This window comes from Podarcis pityusensis (genome assembly GCF_964106645.2).
Source record: "Podarcis pityusensis genome assembly, chromosome: Z".
In the NCBI taxonomy this organism is placed as follows: domain Eukaryota; kingdom Metazoa; phylum Chordata; class Lepidosauria; order Squamata; family Lacertidae; genus Podarcis; species Podarcis pityusensis.
Window position 1 is genome coordinate 13,703,988 of NC_138044.1, and position 25,190 is coordinate 13,729,177.

Here is a 25,190-nt window from a genome sequence, read left to right on the forward strand (position 1 = left end):
TACAAGGCAGCTTCCTGTGTACATTGGCAGTTGATTCAGAACCATGAGGACTAGAATCTTCCTTATGTTTAGGGGGAAATCAATAGCCCAGTGGTAGAGCACCTGCTTTGCATGTAAAAAGTCCCAGATTCAGTTCCCATCATATCCAAGTAGGGCTGGGAATGTTCCTTGCCTGAAACCCCTGAGAGCCACTGCCAGTCAGTGTAGACAGTACTGAGCTTGATGGACCAATGGCCTGACTCAATTTAAGGCAGCTTCCTACGTTTCTGGGGTGAGCAATGCCTTTATTGTACAATTGTCTAAAGGGCAAATTGTTGGCCCGCTGGCCTAGAGGCTGGTCTTTAAGCCAATGTCATCTTCTCAACATTTTTCTTTCCTCCGTCTTCAAACATGGAGGGCAGAGTTTTTGTAATGAAGTGCCAGTTTAATAATTCTAACCCAATTTTTATAAAGAAAAAGTGGGTTCATCATCGGGGATTGTTTTATCACCACAAAGTGCCATGCTGCTCGATGTGATGATTTACAAGGACTTGAGCTGCTGCAGTTAATTTCACGGATGGGGAGGCTGGAAGCCAAATGGGCTTGTAAATGCTGGGTTGCCGCAGGAAGTTCCTGCCAATGTGCAAAAAGGTTTTTTCGAACGATAGACTTCACCTCACTCTGCTTGCGCTTCTCCTCCCCTGGGGTGTCAGAAGTTAAACAAGCTATTTCTCCCCTGTCGTGCTGAACTGTAAAATATTGAACTGAGCCTTGGCTGGTATTGTGTAATTGACACAGCTTGGATGCATGAGGATAATGTGGGATGCGACCTCTGAGCAGGAACCATAATTAAAACAGTACCTTAGAAGGCTGAATGTAAGGTCAGGGTGTTAGTTAATCTCTTATTGCCCTTGGGTGATAACTCCCTTGCCATAAGAAGAGCCCTGCTGGATCAGGCCAAAGGCCTACCTTCTCCAGCCTCCTGTTCTTACAGTGCCAACCAGGTGCCGCAGTGGAAAGCCTGGAGTGCAGCTGCGCTGTCCCTACTTGCGATTCCCAGCAACTGATAGTCAGAGGCATACTGCCTCTTTTTTTGCTATAGGGAATTAAAATCGAGGAAAGCATTTCTCTCTCTCTCTCTTTTGACAATGCTCTTCAAAATAGCAACACATCCTTGCCGAAAGCAGCAGCCATCTCTCCCTACAAGTGTAGCAGCCAGCAAATCAATATCTTCCGCAGCCCTGCTGAGTTCTGAAGCCAGTGGAACAAGCACATTCATTAAACTAAAGAAGCCTTTTTGGGGACAATTTTCAATCATTCATGCACACCAGTTGAGGCGCCAACAGGCCCCCTGCAGGCAATAATCATCTTCCCCAAATGCCACATCTAAATTAAAATAGGGCATTGAGTCGTTGTTGCTTGAATAAACATGTGAATCTAGATCTGTAACGTGATACAGATAAGCAGAATCTGGCTGGACTGAAGGCCTGTCTGGCTCAGCATCCTTTTCTCACAGTGGCCAATCAGATGACTCTTTGGAGCCCATGAACAGCAACAGCCCTTTCCACTTTGGCCCCATTTTCTTGAAACCACTTCCATTATTAAATAACCCTTTTCAGTATACAAAATGCTTGAAGGTTCACTTTGCCCTCCCGGCACCACTGTGAGTTAGGCTTGAGACAGGTCTAGGCATGCAGCAGAGTGAGGTGCAGGCTGAGGGAGGGCAGCTCTGGTTTACATAAATCAAGAAAGACAGCCTGATTTTCTCAAATTCATCCTTTATTTCTGCAAACTGCTTTGTACTCTACTATGGTACGTCAAGCCCTCTAACAATGCCTTTTCCCAAATCCCAGCCAACCTGCCTTTCTCCAAAAGCTCCAGTGTCTTCCAGTGATTGGCTAGTTCCAGATGTGAAGCTACAAGTTTCCAATTGGACTATTTTAGTGTCCTCAAGCTGCCCAATCACCAATAAGGCTAAAGCCGGGTCAGAGAAGATAGAAATGTTTTAAAATAAATGCCTTCTCTAAGGTTGTTTGCACTGATTCTTTGGTTATTTATTCATCCTGCCCCACATTTCCTCAACTGGGTGCTGGAAGCCTCATTGAAATCTAGATAGATTACAGTCTGTTATTAACCACAGAAGGAAACCAAATCAGTATGGTTGTAAACTCTTGATAATCTTAATAATTCCTGAAACAAACCACACACACACACACACACACACACACACACACACACTTGTATAGTGTCCTGAGTGGATTAAAAATGATTCTAAATTCCCCACCCTCTTTTTTCTGGGCAGGAAATCCGGCGCTTACACCAGTACGTGAAATTTGCTGTTCAGGATGTGAATGATGTCCTGGATTTGGAGTGGGATCGGCACCTGGAACAGCAAAAAAAGCAGAAGTGAGTTTTCAAGCTTACTTCTTAGCTAAGTGATACTCAAGAAGCCAAGTGTCTTCAAATATCATAGTGCGGTTTGCAACATAAAAACACAAATATCTAGCATGATAACAAATGCCAGTTGGTGCAGCAGTAAAACTGCTGGCACATTTTCAAAGCTAAGCAGAGTCCGGTTTCAGGTTTCAAGCTGGACGAGGGGACTGACTGGGTTGAGATTCTTGCATTGCAGGGAGTAGGACCAGATGACCCTCTGGGTCCCTTCCAATTCCTCAGTTCTACAATTTGATGGTATCATAAAACGAAACAAAACCCCAGTTCTTATAAGAAAAGCCCTTCTGGTTTATGCCAATGGTCCATCCTGTTCTCACAGTGGCCGACCAGATGGCTGTAGAAAACCGATAAGCAGCATTCAAGGACACGAGCACTCCCTTCCTGCGGTCTCCATCAGCAGAGATTTGAAGCGTTACTCTCTGACCTACCATTTACAATCTGCATTTGTGCTTTAAGTGTTTTAATATTTGACATTCTTTAAATGTTTGCATTGTTTTGTTTTTTTCTGTGTTCTTTTGCCTCTCTCTTTCTCTCCCTGTTGAAATTTGGTTTCTGGTTTTTCCTTTTCCAAATAGGCACTTACTGGTACCTGAGCGCGAGACTCTCTTCAATGCCCTCACCAATAACCGGGAGATTATTGACCAGCAGCTGAAACGGCTGAAGAATTTGGTGGGCAGCCTGCAGGAGCTCCGCTTGTACAATCAGACGCCACGGTGGAGCCTATCCACTACCACCTCTTCCAGCAGCAGCATACAAAGGTGGGCATAGCTCAAGAAACCCCCCAAGCAGCTTTGCTTTCCCACTCTGCAGTGCATTGGTTTGTCTGAGTGCTGAGTCCAAAGCTTTGCCAAAGAAGGAGCATTGTGTCCAAGTTTTGCTCAGCGTAGACACTGAAAAGAATGAAGATTACTAAGTTAGGCCCATTAATTTCAAGAGGTTTACTATTTGAGTTGAACACAATCCATTGAAATTAATGGATCTATGTTGGTCATGTCTGTTAATTTCAATGGGTCTAATGTTTGATGTAAGCCACATTTTCCTTCCTTGTGTTTGGGTCTAGATGGAATGGAAAGCTTGTGTGTGTGTATACATACTTTTTTTAAACAGCGTGTATCTAGTGCTTAAAGCCCCAAAGGGTGCTATGAATAACAGAGAACTTGGCAGTGGGACAAACTAAGTAGGCTTCTGAGCTTTCAGGGGTTGTGGACTGAAACAGATACGTGTGTTGAACCATGTTCCACCCCCACCATCCCCACATTCCTCCAACCCATCACCAGCCCCATCCAGCTTTGCGTGTGTGTTTAATATCATTGAGTAAACATTTTCTGAAAATCTTTTCCTCTGTTCAGTTTGAATAACGGTGACTTTTAGTCCGTGGATTCTGTTAGAAACTGTATCCCACCATCCTTTATACTGAGCACAGTCGTACGTGTTTACATGTCTAGAAGCTGCTTACCTTTGCCCAGGGGGCTTTGAGTTGCTCAGATTTCACCACCACCTTCCCCATCCCCAAGTACCACATTCTATACCATGGTAGTCCCCTCCCCACAAAGAAGAACATATCATGGCGGGTTTTATGGTGGGTAAGGGACTCAAGTTAGAGGGGAAGGAGATGGAAAAGTCAATTCCATGGGCAGATTCCACTTACGGAACTTGGAATCCAACCTCTTGTAACTGATAATGCAGGTGGATCTTCTTGTCTTGCTGGCCAGTTTAGTTTTCCTCAAAAGAACATGCCTGTAAACACTAGTTTCCTGTGAGTTGCTTGCTTTTCTTTCTCCATATGTACTTCAATGTCTAAATAGAATAGCATAGTGGTTAAGAGCTGTGAGCTAAAAAATGGTCCCTCTCTACTCAATATTTACAATATTTACAGTAGCTGAGTTCACTGGAAGCCAGCCTACATAAAGAGTTCTTATAAAACAGATGGTGGGGGACCTTTGGCCCTCCAAATGTGGTTGAACTACAGCTACCATCCACTCCTGGCCAATAGCCCAGGTGTGGTGGGAGTCATTGTTGAGGATCAAAGATTCCCTACTGTTTTTTTAAAAAAATATAAAACAGTAAATGCTCGCAGATGCAGCTCTATTTCTGGGAAAACTGAAGTGGTTGTTTCAGACTTTGGATACTTGGATGTGGGGGCAGCCATGGTAGCAGCCCCCATTTCCCTCTGTTGAAGGACAGAGCTCAGTGTGTGCATGCCATGTGGCCGGTACTGTATCCCCTAACCTAGAGGTTTTCAACCTTTTTGAGTCCACGGCTGCCTTGACCAACTACGTTCTTTCTGCAGCACCGCTGTGGGGCTCAGGAGCCCAGTTATGTCACCCCTTGCCTGAAGGGCTAGCATCCTCTTTCCCAAAACACCCTTCCTTGTGGAGTGTTCCTTCAGCCTCCTCTCCTCTCCCCTCTCCTTGGGAGTCCTCCAGGCAGCTGCCACCACTGCCCCTAGTCTCTGAACTCCCCCCCCCCCCCGCAGCCTCCCACTTGTCTCTTGATACAATACGATACGATACTCTTTATTGTCATTGTCCCATACAGAACAACAAAATTGAAAAATCTACATAAGACATTCAAAACCCAGCAAGCCTGCTATCCCAGCTATCCCAACCTGGTTAGCCCTCTAAAAACTCTGATGCCCCATTTTTTAATACAATATACTCCCATACAGACTCCTTACAAAGCGTTTAAAACCAAAATCGCATTTGGGTAGAAACTGTTTCTCAGGCGGCTAGTCCTAGTCTTTATTAACCCTGTACCTTCTTCCAGAAGGCAGAAGCTGAAAGAGATTATTTCCTGGGTGCGCACTATCCTGCACTATATATGCAGCTTTCTTATGGCATTTGGAAGCATAGATTAGATCCAAGGTGGGAAGAGTGCACCAAATTATTCTCTCTGTAGTCTTTACAACCCTGGACAGCATTGTTTTTCCCCTGACTGTGCAGCTCCCAAACCACAAACACAGACCATAAATTAATACACTCTCCACAGTACAATAGTACAATGGTACCATTCCCAACAGCAAGGGCTGGCTGGCTGGGCTCTCTCACCCGCTTGTTTGCTTACTCTGAGGCCACTTCAGCTTCTGGCAACCAGCCACCCCCCCCACCCCCTGGCCAGCCCCAGAGGCACCATTTGCCTGGAGAGCTTGTAGCCAGGGCTGCTGCAACAAACAGCTGTGCAAGCTTTTGGGATGCAGAGATGTGAGAGGGCATCAGAGGAGGGAGAGAGGGACGGAGGCCAGTGTTTTGCCTGACTGTCAGTCAAGGCACCCCAGGGTGCCACAGCACACTGGTTGAGAACCACTGGCCTAACCTGCTTCCCACAAGTGCAGTGGAGCCTTCTTTTCCTACTAACCATCACAGGAGGATGCTGTCCTATCACTTTGGAACTTCTTGTTTAATGACACCAGACAGGTGCCTTTACTATTCCCTTTTCAGTGCCCATTTTTTGTTTAGGTAAGCTTGTCCAGACACATAGAAACAGGAATTTAAAAAATATTTAAAATCCACAATAAGAAGAAAAAAAACACATTAAAATTAATGTTGACATTCTGTCTATCTTGTCTTTCATAAGGCAAGCATCTCCAAATGTACAGATGTTGACATGCTTTAAGCTCTTTTTAATTGCTCATGTTATTTCTTTTAAAAGGTTTTAAAATTTGTTTCTGGTTTTGTATTGCTAATTTTACAGTTTATTGTAAAGTGCTTTAAGGTTTTATTTATTACAATCAGGGTGTGTGTGTGTATATATATATATATATATGTGTGTGTGTGTGTGTGTGTGTGTATATAATCAAACCAGGTGATTTTATTGTTTTTGCTTTACTTTTTGTAAGCCACTTAGAGGTTCCATTTACAATTAAGTGCTATATTGTTGCTAAATAAAATATGGACATATTTTTCCTCTTCTAAGTGTCAGTAAGCATATAGGTAAGATGCATTGGTAACTTAGTGTCTTCCTCTGCACCTCATCATAGTATTACATTTTTTGCTTCAGTTTCTTTTCCATCGAGGAAGAGCTTTGATAAGCATTGCTGCAGATGCCCCTGGTTTGTATATGAACTAAAATCGTATTGCAGTGTATAAAAATTGAGCTAAAATTGGTATTCAGCCAAGCTGCATTCCAAATAGAGCTATTGAAATTTATCTAAATCAGCCATGTCCATTAATTTTGATGGGTATACTCTAAGTAGGACTAATGTTGGGTTCATCCCCATAAATATTTTAGCTTTGCCTTTAGCTAATTTTAAGTTGCTGAGACCATGTTTCTGCCATGGCTCGTTGCTGTGCCAAGAATCCGACGTTAGTTGTGCTTTTTGAGTTCTTCAGAAACAGTAAATAGGGTCTGATTGATGCCTGGCTTCTTTTTTCCTTTCCCTCCCTGCTGCTTTTCTAACTCTCATCAACTCAGCCTTGACAGTGAACTGGAGAGCCTAAGTAACGCCTTGACAAAAGCTACTCTTCAACCTTCCACCAGAACTTCAAAATCACCAGGTAGTGACTACATTGGTCTGTTGTCATGTCCTTGTGTAGTGCTAATGTGTGTGGGTTTGTTTTCTGTGTAACAAGCACACTTTAGGGTACTCATTGCACAGAGATAATAATCGGTCTTGATTACTGTATAATAATTTATCAAGGTTTTGTACATCACAGTCAACCACACTATGACTTACGATGGGTATGGAGAACCTTATGGCCCTCCAGATGTTGTTGAACTACAACTCCCATCAGTCCCAACCAGCATGCAGGATCCCAGGGAGGAGCTCACACCTGTTCCACTCCCCTTTTCGCTCAGCATAGTGTGGCACCTTGGCTACTGATTGCGGTAAAGGAAGAGCATCCCAAATCGCAATCCTGGGCTCAGAATGCAAGCTGAGCCAGTCCTTGGCTTAGTTGCTCTACCAAACTGACCTGAAAAGACTGGCAAATCAACTGCGATCTGCTCTGCAGGAGCCAGCATGTTCATGCTAAACCATGGTTTGTCTTAGTGTTAACATGTGAACCCAACCGCTGTATGAAATTATAAAAAAAAAATTGTCTAGCTTGAGTCGCTTCTTCGAGCCTCGACTCTGCTTTTTTCCTGCACAGTGAAGCTATAAAACAAGTTAGAATATAGTCACAGCAATAAAAATGTAGATGGAGCAGCTACAGTATTGTCCATAAAACAACTGCTTTTGTGTGCTAAGTGTGAAGTAAAAAACCAAAACCGAAACCCTAACTTCACAAAGTTTCAGAAATCCACCATGAAGATTCTACTAGCGTATGTAAGACTGGGCCGGGTGACTGATGAGGACTCGTTTTTCTTCTGGTTTGATGGTGATGTAATAAAGCAAAGGAGGAAATGAACAAAACATTGTATGCAGCTAAATTCTACTTGGAGTGGACCCAAGTTAGTCATGTTCATTAATTTCCATGGATCTACTCTGAGTAGGTCTAACATTACATACAAACCCCCCCCCCCCAGAATAATTTTTCATCCGTATTTTATTTTTTATGATTAACTGTTACAAATACTTCATATGAAGAGAGCTACAAGGCTAGCATGCGTAACTTGTTTCACTTTGCAACCATTCTTTTATATCAAATATTATAATCTTATTTAATCCTAAAATAGAGAATTACCTATGGCCACCTTTTCAGTAGGTGTTATGGACTACAAAAGCATGCTGGTGCTGGCGGGACTTGCAGTCCAAAACCTACAGAGGGTGCCAGGTTGAGGGAAGCTGTTCTCAGTGGAGGAGGGAGTCCATGGCGGTTGCTACTGGTTTCAAATCCATGGCCTGGCTTTCAGGTTAATTTGATAAAGTGTTCCCAGTACATCTGGGAAACTGAGTTCAACAAGCTGCACTATGTGTAACTAGCAAGTTGGTATCTCCTAACATTTAATTTACTCCTGCTCAGAGTAAATGTATTGAAATGGTTGGGCATGTCTTACTTCAGTCCATTACTTTTAAATGGATCTGCTCTAGAACTCAGTTGGCTAGAAACCTTGTCTTTTTTTTTTAAGTGGATGTAAGGGTTTGCAATTGAAACTGAATGTCTGCAGGATTATACGGGTCCATACTGGCAGTGCTTGATAAATAATCACACTTCTTGCTTCTCTTCTAGCCAAACTGTCCCCTGTGAAGCAGGCCCAGCTGAGGAATTTGCTTTCTAAGAGGAAGGTGCCGCCCGTAAGGACAACTGCACCAGGTATCCTCTGGGACTTGAAAATAACTTCATCACTTGGCAAAGTTGTTTTTCCAACTGTCTGCTCCCCCTGACATACAGACACACACAATAGCCTGCCTTTGCCATTAGGTGGAGCCAGCTGCAAAGCATTGCAATATATTCCTCTCCTCTTCAAGGGGTCCTTCTGTTCAGGGTAGCCATGCCTTCCTCCTCTACTAGCTGTAAGGGGCTCTATCAGACCAATTCACTATCCAACACATTTTGTATATTTCTTTTTTAATTGACAATTTGGCATTCTGTAGCTCCACTGACCATGCTTGGTCTTCATTGGCCTGCTTTTTGGAGGGGCTCCCCTTTGGGAGTTGTTGGGGTGTTGTTGTTTTTGTCCTTCTCCAGTCCTTGGGATTTACTTGAGTATGCTGTTGTCTCCCTCTTGTTTCCAAGTGCTTGGTTCCATTTTAAATTAATCTAAAGCTGCTTTCACACTATACATTTTAAACATGTACTCTCCCTCAAAGCAGCATGGGAACTATGGTTTACCCCTTGGAGCTAGAATTCTCAGCAACCTTAAGCCCATGATTCTTTGGGGGAAGCTATGTGCTTTAAATGTATTGGCAATATATGCAGTCTAAGCCAATTTTAATCTTGGGGTTGCTGGGTCAGACCAAAGGCACCTCAAGATATCAGAGTGCCAATATCCCGTCACATCTTGTTCCATGACTCTTCCTTCTGAAATACCACCCACCCCCTCAAAGCTACTGTATTAGCTTCCAAATCAGGAAGGCTTCCTGTTGCTCTCATCCCCTCTTTGCCTTATGATTTCAGCCAACCTCTCCCAATCAGCCTTCCTGTCCTTGAGATATGATGAAGATTTGGATGATGTTAGCTCCACGTCTTCCATTGCCCAGTCCCTGGAGAATGAGGATGTTCAAGCCCCAGATCCAGAGGAAGAGGAGGTTGCCCCAATCCAAGTTCCCCGGCATGCCCCCGTTGTCCGAACCCCCTCAATTCAGCCTGGTCTAATGATACAGCCCCTCCCTCATGGCAAACCCCACATCCCAATGGGCACTTTGAGTGAGTAGACTATAGAATGCACATCTTTCTCATTTTGTGTTTCATTTTGCAGGATTTTTGTTTGTCAGTTTTGTTGGGAGACCAGGTGTTGAGTTGAGTTGAGATGACTAGATGCTGAGGAAACAATTGTAGAAATCTAAAGATTGTAGCAGGATTAAAATAAACTGCAGAAAGGAAAGTGTAAAGTATAAAATGAAAACCTGCTGGAGGGAGGGAGGGAGGGAGGGAGGGAAGTCCGCGCTCGGTAGAGCGATGAAAAAACAAGTGGGTATAAGATTATGGAACTTGATTGTATTTGTTTTGTTTGTTTGATTTATGCTAAAGAAAATTAATAAAAATGCATTTAAAAGAAGAAGAAGAAGAGATGACTAGATGCTGAGCTGAGTTAAGGTAGACCATTAGTCAGATCAAGTATATTAGTTTTCCTGCTTGGAATCTCTTTTGCTGAAAACATGGACACTTTATGCCAAGAAACCTAAATTCTCCACTGACTCATCCTCAACCTAATTCTTCACACATTCTTTTGCTCATTTTGCTGAAAATTGCTCAACCTCTTTGCTTCTGGGCCTCAGTATTCTGACTTACTGAGTTTCTGTGAGCTGCAGGGTCTGGGAGGGAGCAAACTGCAGCATTTGTTGATGTTTCACTATTATGCTGCCCTTCTTCTAACAAGCTTAGGGCAGCAAACATGGTTTCCTTCTCCCTACTACAGTGGTACCTTGGAAGTCGAACAGAATCCGTTCTGGAAGTCTGTTCGACTTCCAGAATGTTCGGAAACCAAGGCGTAGCTTCCAATTGGCTGTAAGAAGTTCCTGCACCCAGTTGGAAGCTGCGGAAGCTCCATCGAACATTCGGCTTCCAAAGAACATTTGCAAACTGGAACACTCACTTCCTGGTTTGCAGCAGCATTCGGGTGCCAAAATGGACGAGTACCAAGGCGCTTGACAACCAAGGTACTACTGTATATCTTCACAAAAACCCAGTGTGGTAGGTTAGGTTGATAGCAATTGACTGGCCCTGGGGTATTGACCTCAGAGAGTCCCCAGTTCCTTGCATGGCAGTTCCAGGCCTTTCTGGCTAGGGTTAATGGGAGATGTCACCTCAAACATCTGATTGGTAAAGGCTGTTTGTTTGTTTGTTTGTTTGTTTGTTTAGATTTTGAAATTTACAAACAATTGTCAAACAACCAAAACGGAAAGAGAATTCCGTCGATTCCCCTGGACTTCCTTCTTCTCCTTTGTGGGTCCTTATGTTAACTCCCCCCCCCCTTGCATCTTCCCTATTAATCCAAATCTATTCTATCTCCATTACAACCATAATTCATCGTTAAACTACAAGTATTATTCCAATCCTACTAATAATTTTAATTTAAGAACTTTGCTTCAGGATGAGAACAGAAATCGTGTGGCGGCAGCGGGAGGCCCCATTAGCTAAAGTGGTACCTCAGGTTAAGAACGGTTTCAGGTTAAGAATGGACCTCCAGAACGAATTAAGTTCTTAACCTGAGATACCACTGTAATACTTGTAGTTTAACGATGAATTATGGTTGTAATGGAGATAGAATAGATTTGGATTAATAGAGGCGATGCAAGGGGGGAAAGTTAACATAAGGACCCACAAAGGGGAAGAAGGAAGTCCTGGGGAATTGACGGAATTCTCTTTCCATTTTGGTTGTTTGACAATTTTTAAGGTAAATTATATATTTTACCCATTCCTTATTAAAATTTTGGTCTTCCTGATTTCTGATACTTCTGGTCATTTTTGTCAGTTCAGCATAGTCCATCAGCTTAATCTGCCATTCTTCTCTGGTAGGGACTCTGTCTTCTTTCCATCTCGGGCAGCAGTGGTCGCATACATAAATAGTCTTTTCTGGTCCATTGGTATTTCGGCACCTAGAATTCCTAGAAGGAAAGCTTTGGGGTTTTTTTTATAAAAAGTTATTTTAAACAGTTTCCCCCCAGTTTATTATATATCATCTCCCAGAATTCTTTTACTACTTTACCATGTATGGTAAAAGGTGCCTTCTTTTTCCTTGCATTTCCAGCATGTATTTGACCTTGTTTTATACATTTTAGCTAATTTGCTAGGAGTTAAGTACGAACAATACATCATTTTCATATAATTTTCTTTCAAAGTATGACCTCCTGTAAATTTCAAATCCCAGTTCCGTAACTTCTCCCATGGCGTAAATTGGGAGTTTTTCATTCAGCGTTTATTCTGCTTAAGATCATCTTCAATATTATTTATGTTCTTTTTGCCGGCTCAGTATAAGGTAAAGGGACCCCTGACCGTTAGGTCCAGTCGCGGACGACTCTGGGTTTGCGGCGCTCATCTCGCTTTACTGGCTGAGGGAGCCGGCGTACAGCTTCCAGGTCATGTGGCCAGCGTGACTAAGCCGCTTCTGGCGAACCAGAGCAGCACACGGAAACGCCGTTTATCTTCCCGCCGGAGCGGTACCTATTTATCTACTTGCACTTTGACGTGCTTTTGAACCGCTAGGTTGGCAGGAGCTGGGACCGAGGAACAGAAGCTCACCTCGTCGCGGGGATTCGAACCGCCGACCTTCTGGTCAGCAAGCCCTACGCTCTGAGGTTTAGACCATAACACCACCCGCGTCCCTTGGCTCAGTATAGTTTTGAATAAAATCTTATCAAAATGTTTTCTTATATCTTTCGGATTATCTATAACTTTACCTTCTATATTGAACTTGAAATCAGAAATCAGGTCTTGCCAGTTAAGTACATGTAAATGTTCCCTCTCACAGAGAAATAATAATAATAATAATAATAATAATGTCTTATTCCAACCAGGAGAAGCATGTGTCAGGAAAATCCATTAATAATCTGAATAATCCAATACTGGGGTAAACCTGCCAATAACAGTAAGATCAAAAAAGAAAAAGGGAGATGATAATAAAAATTAATAATAAAACCAAAGTTAATAATAATAGTAATAATAATGCCAACAAAGTCCATACACTTTATTCAAATATTTTTATATTTCTGGTGAAAATTAATTACTAATAGGAAAAATAAAGTAAAATATATACCTTATAGATTGTTCCCATGCAGATTTTTCTAAAAAAACACGTCTGGGGTGGATCTCTTTTTTACATCCCCCAACATTTGCCAAATTGATTTCCATTTCAATATGCAGTTTGTTATTTAAAAAATTCAGAGCTCTAAACTTTTGGAAAAGTTACTGCTTTGATACTTTTTGCCGTGGAGCTGTGTTGGAGCATGGTGCTTTTGGCTCAGTCTCCCCCCCCCCCCCCCCGCCCAACTCTTTTCAGACCAATGAGTGGGGAAAAGAGCTCAGCAATCGCACTGCCGGACTCCTCAGTTGGGAGTGCACGGTGCCCTCATGCTTCCCCCAATTCACTCGCTGTCCAACGCCATTCCACAGTAACCAGACGTTGTTAAAGGCTGTTTTAACCACTACACTTCAGTGGCTTGGTAGATAGATGTACAAGGAAGGTGGTTGGACTGGATAGCCATATTCATGTGAGAGAGGTGGCTCTATAGCCCCTAGAAAGTCAGTAGGCCGTAAATGAAATGGAAGTTTTGTGCATCCTATACTAATTCTGTGCATAAGCAGCAGGATTAAAGATACTAGTATTTTTGTAACAGTTGGGATTAATCTGAGACTAACAACAACAACAACAATTATTTATTATTTATTATTTATACCCTGCCCATCTGGCTGGGTTTCCCCAGCCACTCTGGGTGGCTTCCAACAAAATATTAAAATACAGTAGTCCATCAAACATTAAAAGCTTCCCTAAACAAGGCTGCCTTCAGATGTCTTCTAAAAGTCTGGTAGTTGTTGTTCTCTTTGACATCTGGTGGAAGGGCGTTCCACAGGGCGGGTGCCACTACCGAGAAGGCCCTCTGCCTGATTCCCTGTAACTTCGCTTCTCGCAGTGAGGGAACCGCCAGAAGGCCCTCGGCGCTGGACCTCAGTGTCCGGGTAGAACAATGGGGGTGGAGACACTCCTTCAGGTATACTTAGCCAACTTCGACATACGCAGCCATGAAGCCCTTATTGAAAATCTGTTTATGGCAGGAAACGTTGTTGCAAAGCGCTGGAAATTCATAATGGGCCTCTACACATGCTAGTATGGTTGAGGAAAGCCTCTTGGGAGGCAGAACTAATAACATTAACAGATTAACACATCCTTTGGGAATGGAAGTGGAAATTGTGATAAGCTGTTGCGAAGATAGGACCCTTTTGTGTAAATTTTTATTATTACTGTACGGGTTCTCAGAGGACCTTTTACTTTCTGTTTTGGTCTCAAATCATTGCAATATATTTTTTTTTTAAAAAATGCACACAGGGCCTCAAAGCCCTTGGCCCAGAACCAGATAACCACAGAACTGATTTCATATGGGTGCTGTGGACTTAAGACTCTGAAATAGCAGCCTCCCCAGCTGTCTAGCAAACTGTTTTTGAAAGGGTCCTTCAAGAGCAGTTTGTGGTATGGAACAGCAGAGCCTGATACTTCAAAGGGAGGAAAGGAGAAGGAAACTAAAACCCATCTTTCTTTCCCCTTCCATGGTTCTTTTAATTTTCCCATAATTTCTGCATAGTCTGACAAAACCATTTAGTTTAATTCTCTCCCCCCCCCATTATATTCCTTTATTATACATTATACTGTTGAATTTACCTTAATCCTGCTAGCGTTTTCACTTGTTTACAGTTATTTTAAGATATTTGAAGATGGCTATCATATCTCCCATCAGTCTCCTCTTATCCAGGCTAAAAATACCCAATTCCCTAAACCATTCATCCTAAAGCTTGGTTTCCAAAGCCTTGATCATCTTGGTTGCACATGTTCCAGTTTCTCAATATTCATCTTAATGTGTGGTCAAGAACTGGACACAGTCCTGTAGCTGGGTCTGACCAAGGCAAAGTGGAACTGGTTATTTCCCTTGATCTGGACACTATACTTCTGTTGATGCAACCTAGAATTGCATTAGCTGTTTTTGCTGCTGCATTGCACTGTTGGCTCATGCTAAGCTTGTGATCTACTAAGACCCCTAGATCCTTTTCACATGTAGTACTGGAAAACTAGGTGCCCCCCCATCTTATATTTGGGCAGCTAGTTATTCCTGCCTAAGTGTGTAGAACCTTACATGATGTTTACAAGATGTTTGATTCTCTGCTGTTCATAGTAACTTAACAATCTCCCACCCCATTCCAGTAGCCATGCCCAGAATCATCCCCCAAGGGGCAGACAGCACAATGCTGGCAACAAAGACAGTGAAGCACGGAGCCCCCGCTCCCTCCACTGGCCTCCCAGCACCTCAGGCAGCAGCAGAGGCAGCATTGCGGAGACAGATGGCTACCCAGAACCCAGGTAAACCTCACACTTTGACCAGGTATCGATTTGGGGTTGCTAATGATTGTGTAGACTCTGCACATCTCCTCAAAGGAACATGGGTGGTGCTGTGGTCTAAACCACTAAGCCTCTCGGGCTTGCTGATCAAAAGGTCGGCAGTTCGAATCCCTGTGATAGAGTGAGCTCCCGTTGCTCGGTCCCAGCTCCTGCCAACCTAGCAGTTCGAAAGCACCCGAAAAAAGTGCAAGTAGATAAATAGGTACCGCTCTGGCGGGAAGGTAAACGGTGTTTCCGCGAGCTGCTCTGGTTTCACCAGAAGCGGCTTAGTCATGCTGGCCACATGACCCGGAAAAACTGTCTGCAGACAAACGCCGGCTCCCTCGGCCTGTAAAGCGAGATGAGCACTGCAAGAGTTGTTCGTGACTGTACTTAATGGTCAGGGGTCCTTTATCTTTACCTTTTTGCACATCTCCTCACTTTTTAACTCCGGTTTTTCTTGAGAAGTTTTTCATGCCATTGAGACTCCATTGAAGTATTTTCTGAACCAAACCCTCTCTTTCAGTCATGATTAAACCGCCTCTTTTTCGTTTGCTTTCAACGAAAAAGAGGCGGTTTAATCATGACTGAAAGAGAGGGGTTGGTTCAGAAAATACTTCAATGGAGTCTCATTGGTCGCTTGGCCATCTTCCAAACCGGCTCAGCATGTGAATGGAATGAGAGCACACAGCCTTCTTCCACTCCTAAACAATGCTCTGCCCCACTTGTGTGGATTAGATAAATTCATGAAGAGCAAGGCTATCAATGGCTGCTATATAAAAATCATATGCAAAGAGCACAGCACCATATAACAACCACACACAAAAATGCTGACGGGCACACAACTGTAACAATCATATACCGATAAGAACAACATTGCAGTCTGGCAGATACCATTACCCTTGTGCAGAGTACATTTCGGCAAGGCTTACAGGGGAATCACGGGGTCCCAAATCATCATTTTACTGAAGAATCTTCTAAGAAGCCAATAATAGATGATTTCAAGACCCTGATTGCAATCCTCACCCCGGGGAAGACTACAGGGACGCCAGTCTCTGAAAGAGGTTATGCTGGGTCTCAAGAGGTGATGCCACTGAAGGGCCCAAACGTATGGAAAGATTATTACAATTGTGTGCACTTCAGCATTTTTTGGCCATGGCCTTTGATGGCTACTAGCCATCCTCTGTTGGAGGCAGTGCACCTCTGAATCCCAGTTTTATTTATTTATTTTTATTTAGAACATTTGTACTCTGCTCTTTGGCCAGAAAGGCTCCTAGAGCTGCTTACATACACTCAAAACAAGACTGTCTTGCAGTCTAAGAATGAACACAACACACCTGGAGATGCCAAGGGTTGAACCTGGGGCCTTCTGCATGCAAAGTGGGTGCTCTTTCTCTGAATAGGCAGCCTCTTAACCTTGTCTGGTTAATCATAGTCAGGTTATTTTAACCATTAGCATATCTCTTTATTATCATTATGTTTAAAGCTGCGAGTGCTTCCTTAACTGAATCAACTTTGAAGAATGTCCCTCAGGTGGTGAATGTGCGAGAACTCAAGAGTAATACCTCTCCTCCAGCTGTTTCTGCAATAATAGGGTAGGTAAACCCTTTTAATTTTCTGCTCACCTTTCAGATGTATTGTTTTTGTTTAAGCCATGCTTGCAGGAAGGTTCAGCTGTCAGTAGGGCAGTGTAATTGTTTCAGAAAGGCAGTGGTGAGCCTCTGCTTGGGCTCCTGAAGCTGGTTGGCTTGTTTTTAAAGGAGCAAAGGGGCCATTGAAAAAGAAGAGGCTCTCTGTATTTCATGGTCTTGGCTTTCGTCTTTAAAATAAAGTTTCTAGTCCCCTGGCCTTCCAGAATTAAATTGCGTATTGATTTAGTGAACCGGAATGCAAATACAGGCACCCCCACTTGCATGTGATTGACTTGCGCATGGCCCATATACATTGTGCATGACCTGCCTAACAGCTGATGTGTGCCAGCACAGCCACCACTACTGCTTTTCCACTCGTCCTCTAGCTTCCTTCCAGCTCTAGAGCTTCAATTCCAGTTGAAGTTGTATATTTGGTACAGTATTTTTGCTCTGGATTGGAGAGAGAGCGGCAGAGAGAACATTTAACAGGAGTTTAGAGGTTGCTCCCCACTTGAAGCGATTTTCACTTACACACACGAGGCTCCGGGATGTAACCCCCGCATAAATTGGGAGTTGCCTGTACATTCAACCTTCCTGAAGTCACATGGAGGATACAAGTCTCTGATTTTTATGTCCACCTCCTTCACCCCACCACCCCACCTTGCCAGTCCCAATTAAGCACGATAGCACCTGGTGCGTGTTTATCGCTTCAGAGCATCTCCAAACAAATCCCCAGCCAGATGGTCAAATATGCGTAGTTGTCTATACACTTGCTAAGTTGGGAACAAAGTGCCTTATACCAGGTTAAACGGGTCCATGTAGCTCAGTATTGTCTCCATTTACGGGCAGCAGTTCTCCAGGATTTCAGACAGGGGTTTCTCACAGGCCTGCCTAGAGTTGTCTGGGACATTCTGCATGAAAAGCAGATTATCTACCACTCAGCCATAGCTTTCCCCCCTCTCAGCTGCTGCTGCTTCTTTGCAAATTGCCCCCTTTTTACGGTGGAAAAGACATCACCTGTCATTCCTTTATGTAAGTTGGTGATTGATTGGTGTTCCATCCTGAAAGGTGAATTGGCCACATTTTGGTTTATGTCCCCTTCTATTTGTTTGTCATTCACGAACTCCTTCCATTGTCTGCCTTTCACTCCACCTTTTTTTCCTTTCCTTTCCTTTCCTTTCCCTTTTTATTATTTTTTTTATTTTTACAATGTGAAAAATTAACCTCCTTGCAAACTAGCATCAGATCTGCCTGCTTTTTTGGCCATCCGTCTGCTCTGTTTATTCCCTCTGCTACTGTGAAAAACATCTGCTCTGTCATATTGTGCTTGCCAGCCTGTCTTTTATATATATTCTGCTGGGATTTTGCACATGCTTTATCTGACGCCACTGATGGTGATGGTTACGTCTCATAATCCCAGCACATGGCTGGTTCAAGGGTTAAATATTAATTAGGAACACGATTACTCTAGGAACAGAGAGAGAGAACGAGAGAAAGAGAATGAGAACTGGTCAGGACATAGAAAGATGCTTTATACTATGTCAGACCATTGATTCCATTCAGCTCAGTACTGTCTACACTGACCAGCAGCAGCTCTGCGGGATTTAAGGCATGGAGTCTTTTCCCAGTCCTACCTGGATATATTAGGGATTGAACCTGGCACTGTCTGCATTTAAAGCGTATCCTCTACCATCAAGAAGAAGAATCTTTATTTGCATCGGCCACTAGCCATAGCAATAAAATAAAATAAAATACAATGTACCCAACATAGAGGTAAAAACCTAACTATATAAAATACATTCTGGAGGTTTACATCAACAATCAAATAACAGATCTTATTCTAATTGCGCCTGATAAAAAAATTGCAGTTTTTGCTGTCACCTGGTTATCTTGATCTTCTAGAAGAAAAGTCACAGTAGCAATGGTTAAGTGACCTGGTATGGACAATAGTAGAGGGGTAATAACTTCACTCCTCAAATATTTATAAAGGGTGCAAGGTAGAAGCACATGAGCTACTGATTCAATACTGCCATCTCCACATTTGGCATAAGCTTTTTTCCAATGAAATCAACCCTCAAGTAAAGCTGAAGACAGTATATTTAATCTTGCGTAAGTGAAAGTGCGCCTGTGTTTTGGAATTGTTAAATTTTGCAAATAGTGTGCCAACGTATCAAAATGTCTAGGTGGAAAATAATCATACCATGGACAAAATTTCCTCATGCTCTACCATCAAGCTGCAGCTACTTCCCAAATAGGTACACAGAGAGCTGTAACTGCCTTGTAACAAAGTTTGACCATTGACCCATCTATTTCAGTACTGTCTTCACTGACTGGCAGTGGCTAACCAGGGTGGAGATGCCAGGGATTGATTCATGTTATTGTCAGTGTGACAAAAAATAAAAGAACCCAGTCTATGTAAATGGAGGAGTGTGTTTGTGTGTATACACACACTCACACCAAAGGGGAACGCAACACTTTCTCTGTGCACCCCCTACCCACTCCTGGCTGTTGCTGCAAGCAAGCCTTCTGCAAACACCCTCACAAAAAGAATTCTCTTGGATCAGACCACAGGTCTTCTGCTATCAACAGGAACCAAGAAGAAGCCCACAAGCAGTGTAGGGGTGGGGGTGCATCTTGAGTGTGTTTGCCTTGCTGGGCTGTGCCCGTGAACTCTTATAAAGCCTCTAGCTTGCTTGTTTGGATGGAGGATAGAGAGGGGTGGATCAGTGTGTTTGTAGAAACTAGCGTACTGTACGAAAGTAAAAAAATTACAATGATTGCTTCTCATACTTTTGCCTCTTGCCCCACCTCCTATTGGCATGTTGCCCCCAGAAGGGAATGCAGCCCTTGGAGGAAGGATGGGATAAAAATGGAGTAAATATGAAAGCAGTAAAAAGGCTAGAGAATTCCTATCTCTAGTGCGTTTGATTGAGTCTCTTCACTAGGCATAACCCATCCGAACTGATGGAGCAGAGACTCATGCAAACATACTCCAAGCTGCCACTGACTTGAAGGGTGACTCTACTGCGTCTTGAATGATGTTATGGACCCAATCTTGTCCTATGCAAAGATGGAGGAGAATTATGCAATCTTGGCAGAATGTAATCTGCACAACAGTAACTCATGAAGGGGTGCAGCAGGCAACACGCCCTTTGAGAATCTTGCATTTTCTTTTGGCAGCTTAGCATTTATGCTGTCACACAGAATTAATCCTCATCATCTCCAGAAAGGACTGGGAGAGAGCCTCTGCCATTCAGTGTACAGTGAGGGGGGGAAAGTATTTGATCCCCTGCTAAATTTGCCCGTTTGTCCTCTGACTACTTTGGTGGCTACTTTGGTGGATCTGCAAAGAGGAGTGGGACAAAATACCTCCTGAGATGTCTGCAAACCTGGTGGCCACCTACAAGAAACGTCTGACCTCTGTAATTGCCAACAAGGGTTTTGCCACCAAGTACTAAGTCATCTTTTGCAAAGGGATCAAATACTTATTTCACTCATTATAATACACATCAATCTCTGACTTCTGTCTTCTGGGTTTCTGGGGGTTTTCCTGTTGTTATTCTGTCTCTCACAGCTACATTAAACCTAGCATTACAATTATGGACTGGTCATTTCTTCATCAGAGGGCAAACAGGCAAATTTAGCACGGGATCAAATACTTTCCCCCCTCACTGTAGGAAATACTGAGCTATATGCACCCCAACAATCTGGCTCATTCAGTGGCAGCCTCCTTTGTTCCTGTGTTTTGTTTGTTGAATTCTTTGGTGGTTTGTTTGGCCTCTGAAATCTTTTCCTTTTCCTTTTCCAGGTCATCGGTTCCTCAGTCGGCTGCACAAGCTGTCCACCAAGTTCTGGCAACTGTAGCAACCAATCAAGTGAGCCAGGTATCGCCCGTCCCTTGAAACTTCTCTTTCTTTATAGACCTTTCCTTTCGTAGAGACCAGGGTTTTTGCTAAGGGGTGTAGCTCAGTACTTGAGCAGTACTTACTCAGTACTTACTTTGCATGCAGTAAACCTCAAATTCAATCCCTGGCATCTCCAGTTAAGGCTGGGAGAGAGTCCCTAGCCTGAAACCCCTGGAGAGCCACTACAAGTCAGTGTAGGCAATACTGAGCCAAATGGACCTAAACGTCTGATTTGTACATAAGTTTAGCTTCTTATGTCCTGTCCCATATGACACCACTGTTGAAACATTAGCACTAGCTGTCCCTCTACTACCAAGCCAAGTTCAAGGTCCATGTATTCATTTACAAAGCCCTGAACTGCATAGATCCAAGATATTGCCTAATAATCCTTTATATCCCAGCTTGATCACTGAGAATCATCTGCAGGAGTGTGTCTGGTCATACCCCAAGCTGGTGAGGCTTGTTTGATGACAACAAGAAACCAAGCATTTAGTGTCATCGGCCCAGTCCTGTGGAACGCTCTGCCACTGGAGATTCAGTGGACATCTTCTGTGCCAACTTTTAAATGCCTGCTGCTAACTATTCTATTCCACCAGGCCTGTGCAGGTGACTAATAGTATATTGTTAGGGAAATATTAGGGCTCAAGTCCAATACTCTGGGCTCAGCCCTTCTTACACACATTTCCATTCTATACAGTCATACTTCATGTTGCATCCGCTTCAGGTTACATGTTTTCGTGTTGCATCCTGCGGCAACCTGGAAGTACTGGAATGGGTTACGTCCGGGTTTTGCCACTCACACATGCGCAAAAGCCCTAAATCGCACCTTGTGCAGATGTGGCGCTTCGGCTTGCGTCAGTTCCATGTTACGGACAGGCCTCCAGAATGGATCCCGTCCATAACACGAGGTTCCACTGTAATTATCCAACAATCCCTCCCTTTGTTCAGAAAAAAAGCCCCCTTACCTTTGCTTTGGAATTCATAATTCTCCTTTAAACTTCCAACCATTTGTTTCACTTTCTTTTTTGGCTTTCTGCTTCATTTTTCTTTCAACTTATGTGCACACAGCATTCATGACACATGCTTAATGCAGCCTGAACATAATTCTTTAACACCTTCTCTACAATACCCTATTTACTTGCCAGTGTTACAATCTCAGTTACATCCTGCTGATGCCCTTTGTAGCTCTAGAGATCACACACAGAACAAGCAATAATAACAGTATGACAAGTAAGCCTAGGATGCTGTACTCAAAATATTACAGTAGAACTATAAGCAATTCAAGGGGGAGCTATGGAATAGAGTCCATGAATCAGATACAGTGGTACCCTGGGTTACATACGTTTCAGGTTACAGACTCCGCTAACCCAGAAATATTACCTCGGGTTAAGAACTTTGCTTCAGGATGAGAACAGAAATTGTGCTCCGGCGGCACGGCAGCAGCAGGAGGCCCCATTAGCTAAAGTGGTGCTTCAGGTTAAGAACAGTTTCAGGTTAAGAATGGACCTCCGGAACAAATTAAGTACTTAACCTGAGGTACCATTATATTTCAGCCCCAAAGGTTTTCTGAAGGCATGTATCCCTGTGAGGAAGAATCATAAAATCATAGAATTGCAGAGTTGGAAGGGACATGAGGATCATCTAGTCCAACCCCTTGCAGCACAGGGATACACAGCTATGCAGGAATATGCAGCTTCCCCATATGGGGATTGAACTTGCAGCCTTGGCATTATCAGCACCATGCTCTAACCAATTGAGAAGAAACACGCAAAACAGAATGAGAACCAAGGATTGCTCTTTTCTTTTTCTTTTTTTAATTAATAACAAAAACAGAGAAAGATACACCATACAAAATACAAAATACAAAATAGAAAAAAGTAAAAAAAGAAAAAAGAAAAAAAGAAAAAAACAGTTAAAAATAGTTCCGTCTTTTCATAACTTCTTTTACATTTACTTGTTTCCCGGACTTCCTCATACCTCCCTCTTTTGTATTCCAATTCAGTTTGTAAGCCCAGCAATTTCTTTCCCTCCTTTTTAATTCCAATCCTAAATCTTAATATATTATGACATTAGATTTTTACCTATTTAGAACCAATTTTTCCATTTCTCTCCATTTCCATTATTATTATTATTATTATTATTATAAAAAGGTTTTTATAATAATAATAATAATAATAATAATAATAATAATTTATTATTTATACCCCGCCCATCTGGCTGGGCTTCCCCGGCCACTCTGGGCGGCTTCCAAAAGAATATTAAAATACTATAATACATCAAACATTAAAAGCTTCCCAAAACAGGGCTGCCTTCAGATGTCTTCTAAAAGCCTGGTAGTTGTTATTCTCTTTGACATCTGGTGGGAGGGCGTTCCACAGGGAAGGTGCCACTACCGAGAAGGCCCTCTGCCTGGTTCCCTGTAACTTGGCTTCTTGCAGTGAGGGAACCGCCAGAAGGCCCTCAGTGCTGGACCTCAGTGTCCGGGTAAAACGATGGGGGTGGAGACGCTCCTTCAGATCCTTTTTGATCCTAATCCTTAATCTTGATATATTTATAGCTTTAAAACCTGTACAGCTAGAAGCCACTTAACTTCAATCCAACATCACTCTAACATTCATTAATTTTGCAATGTTTCTGTAAATAATCTTTAAATTTCTTCCAATCTTCTTCCACCGACTCTTCTCCCTGGTCACGGATTCTGCCAGTCATTTCCGCCAATTCCATGTAGTCCATCGTTTTCATCTGCCATTCCTCCAGTGTGGGTAGCTCTTGTGTCTTCCAATACTTTGCGATGAGTATTCTTGCTGCTGTTGTAGCATACATAAAGGAAGTTCTGTCCTTTTTTAACACCGATTGGCCGACTATGCCCAGGAGAAAGGCCTCTGGTTTCTTCAAGAAGGTATATTTAAATACTTTTTTTAATTCATTGTATATCATCTCCCAGAAAGCCTTAATCTTTGGGCACGTCCACCAAAGGTGGAAAAATGTACCTTCAGTTTCTTTACATTTCCAACATTTATTATCGGGCAAATGGTAGATTTTTGCAAGCTTGACTGGGGTCATGTACCACCTGTATATCATTTTCATAATATTCTCTCTTAGGGCATTACATGCCGTGAACTTCATACCTGTGGTCCATAACTGTTCCCAGTCAGCAAACATAATATTATGTCCAACATCTTGTGCCCATTTAATCATAGCAGATTTCACCATTTCATCCTGAGTATTCCATTTCAGCAGCAAGTTATACATTCTTGACAAATTCTTAGTTTTGGGTTCTAACAGTTCTGTTTCTAATTTTGATTTTTCCACCTGGAAGCCAATTTTTTTGTCCAAATTGTATGCCTCCATTATCTGATAATAATGAAGCCAGTCTCGCACTTTATTTTTTAGTTTTTCAAAACTCTGCAGTTTCAATCTATCACCATCTTGTTCTAAAATTTCCCAATATTTTGGCCATTTGACCTCCATATTGAGCTTTTTCAGGGCTTTTGCTTCCATCGGTGACAGCCACCTTGGGGTTTTATTTTCCAATAAGTCCTTATATCTTATCCAAACATTGAATAAAGCTTTCCTGACAATATGTTTTTTAAATGCTTTATGTGCTTTGACCTTATCATACCACAAGTATGCATGCCATCCAAATACATTGTTAAAACCTTCTAAATCCAAAATGTCAGTGTTTTCAAGAAGCAGCCATTCTTTCAACCAGCAAAAAGCTGCTGATTCATAATAAAGTTTAAGGTCTGGCAGGGCAAATCCACCTCTCTCCTTTACATCTGTTAGTATTTTAAATTTTATTCTGGGCTTCTTGCCCTGCCAGACAAATCTAGAAATATCTCTCTGCCACCTCTTGAAACAGTCCATTTTGTCCACAATTTGCAATGTTTGAAACAAAAACAACATTGTAGGCAATACATTCATTTTTACCGCAGCAATACGGCCCAGCAGTGAAAGCTTCAAATTTGACCAGATTTCTAAGTCTTTTTTCACTTCAGCCCAACATTTTTCATGGTTATCTTTAAATAAATTCCCATTTTTTGCTGTCATGTTAATCCCCAGGTATTTAACTTTCTTAACCACTGTTAAACCTGTCACATTCTGAAACTTCTCTCTCTCCATTGGTGTTAAATTTTTCTCTAAAATCTTAGTTTTTAACTTATTCAATTTAAATCCTGCAACCTGACCAAATTCTTGAATCAGTTCTAAAACCCTTTTGGTACTAGATTCTGGCTCCTGTAACGTCAATACTAAATCATCTGCAAATGCTCTCAATCCAATGATTGCTCTTTTCAGGCCCAAAAAATTGTCTGAAGGATGACAGTCTTTGTTCTCTGGATCAATCCATGTGATTGGGCATCCAAAGGAGAAAACAAGGCATGCAAGGAATGGGCTTGCCCCTTCTCAGGTGGTAGGAATGGTATGACCCACACAAGTTGATCATAACACACATCTATGGTGTTCAGATAGGTGTTGTTAAGCTCCTGCTCCTCTTCTTTTCCACCGGGGAATCGAGTTTGAAGGATCTATGTCCCTGGCCTCCAAGATCAAGTCGTAGTTGTCTTGAGGCCATTAGGAGGACGCACCTTTTTACACCAGG

General features: G+C 42.7%; 1 protein-coding gene and 1 long non-coding RNA gene across 9 annotated transcripts in view; one reads left to right on the forward strand and one right to left on the reverse strand.

Moving 5' to 3' along the window:
- NUP214 (nucleoporin 214) overlaps positions 1–25,190 on the forward strand; it is an 83,927-nt gene that overhangs the window by 24,504 nt on the left and 34,233 nt on the right. For 5 of the 8 annotated variants that reach the window (XR_013981351.1, XM_080989528.1, XM_080989525.1 and 2 more), the window contains exons 18-25: positions 2,282–2,385; positions 3,009–3,191; positions 6,844–6,926; positions 8,541–8,624; positions 9,429–9,677; positions 14,881–15,036; positions 16,541–16,649; positions 20,494–20,569. Coding sequence is in view for 7 of the 8 variants with exons in the window: in XM_080989528.1 (XP_080845654.1) it covers positions 2,282–2,385; positions 3,009–3,191; positions 6,844–6,926; positions 8,541–8,624; positions 9,429–9,677; positions 14,881–15,036; positions 16,541–16,649; positions 20,494–20,569 (1,044 nt within the window). In the remaining variant the exon portion in view is untranslated. The remainder of the gene's footprint in view (positions 1–2,281; positions 2,386–3,008; positions 3,192–6,843; positions 6,927–8,540; positions 8,625–9,428; positions 9,678–14,880; positions 15,037–16,540; positions 16,650–20,493; positions 20,570–25,190) is intronic. The other 3 variants (XM_080989526.1, XM_080989530.1, XM_080989531.1) reach the window with 3 other exon arrangements.
- On the reverse strand, positions 1,738–3,161 carry LOC308467935. Its single transcript, XR_013981381.1, has 2 exons — positions 3,023–3,161; positions 1,738–2,362 (listed from the first exon to the last, which is right to left on the reverse strand). It is a non-coding gene; the product is annotated as an uncharacterized lncRNA (long non-coding RNA).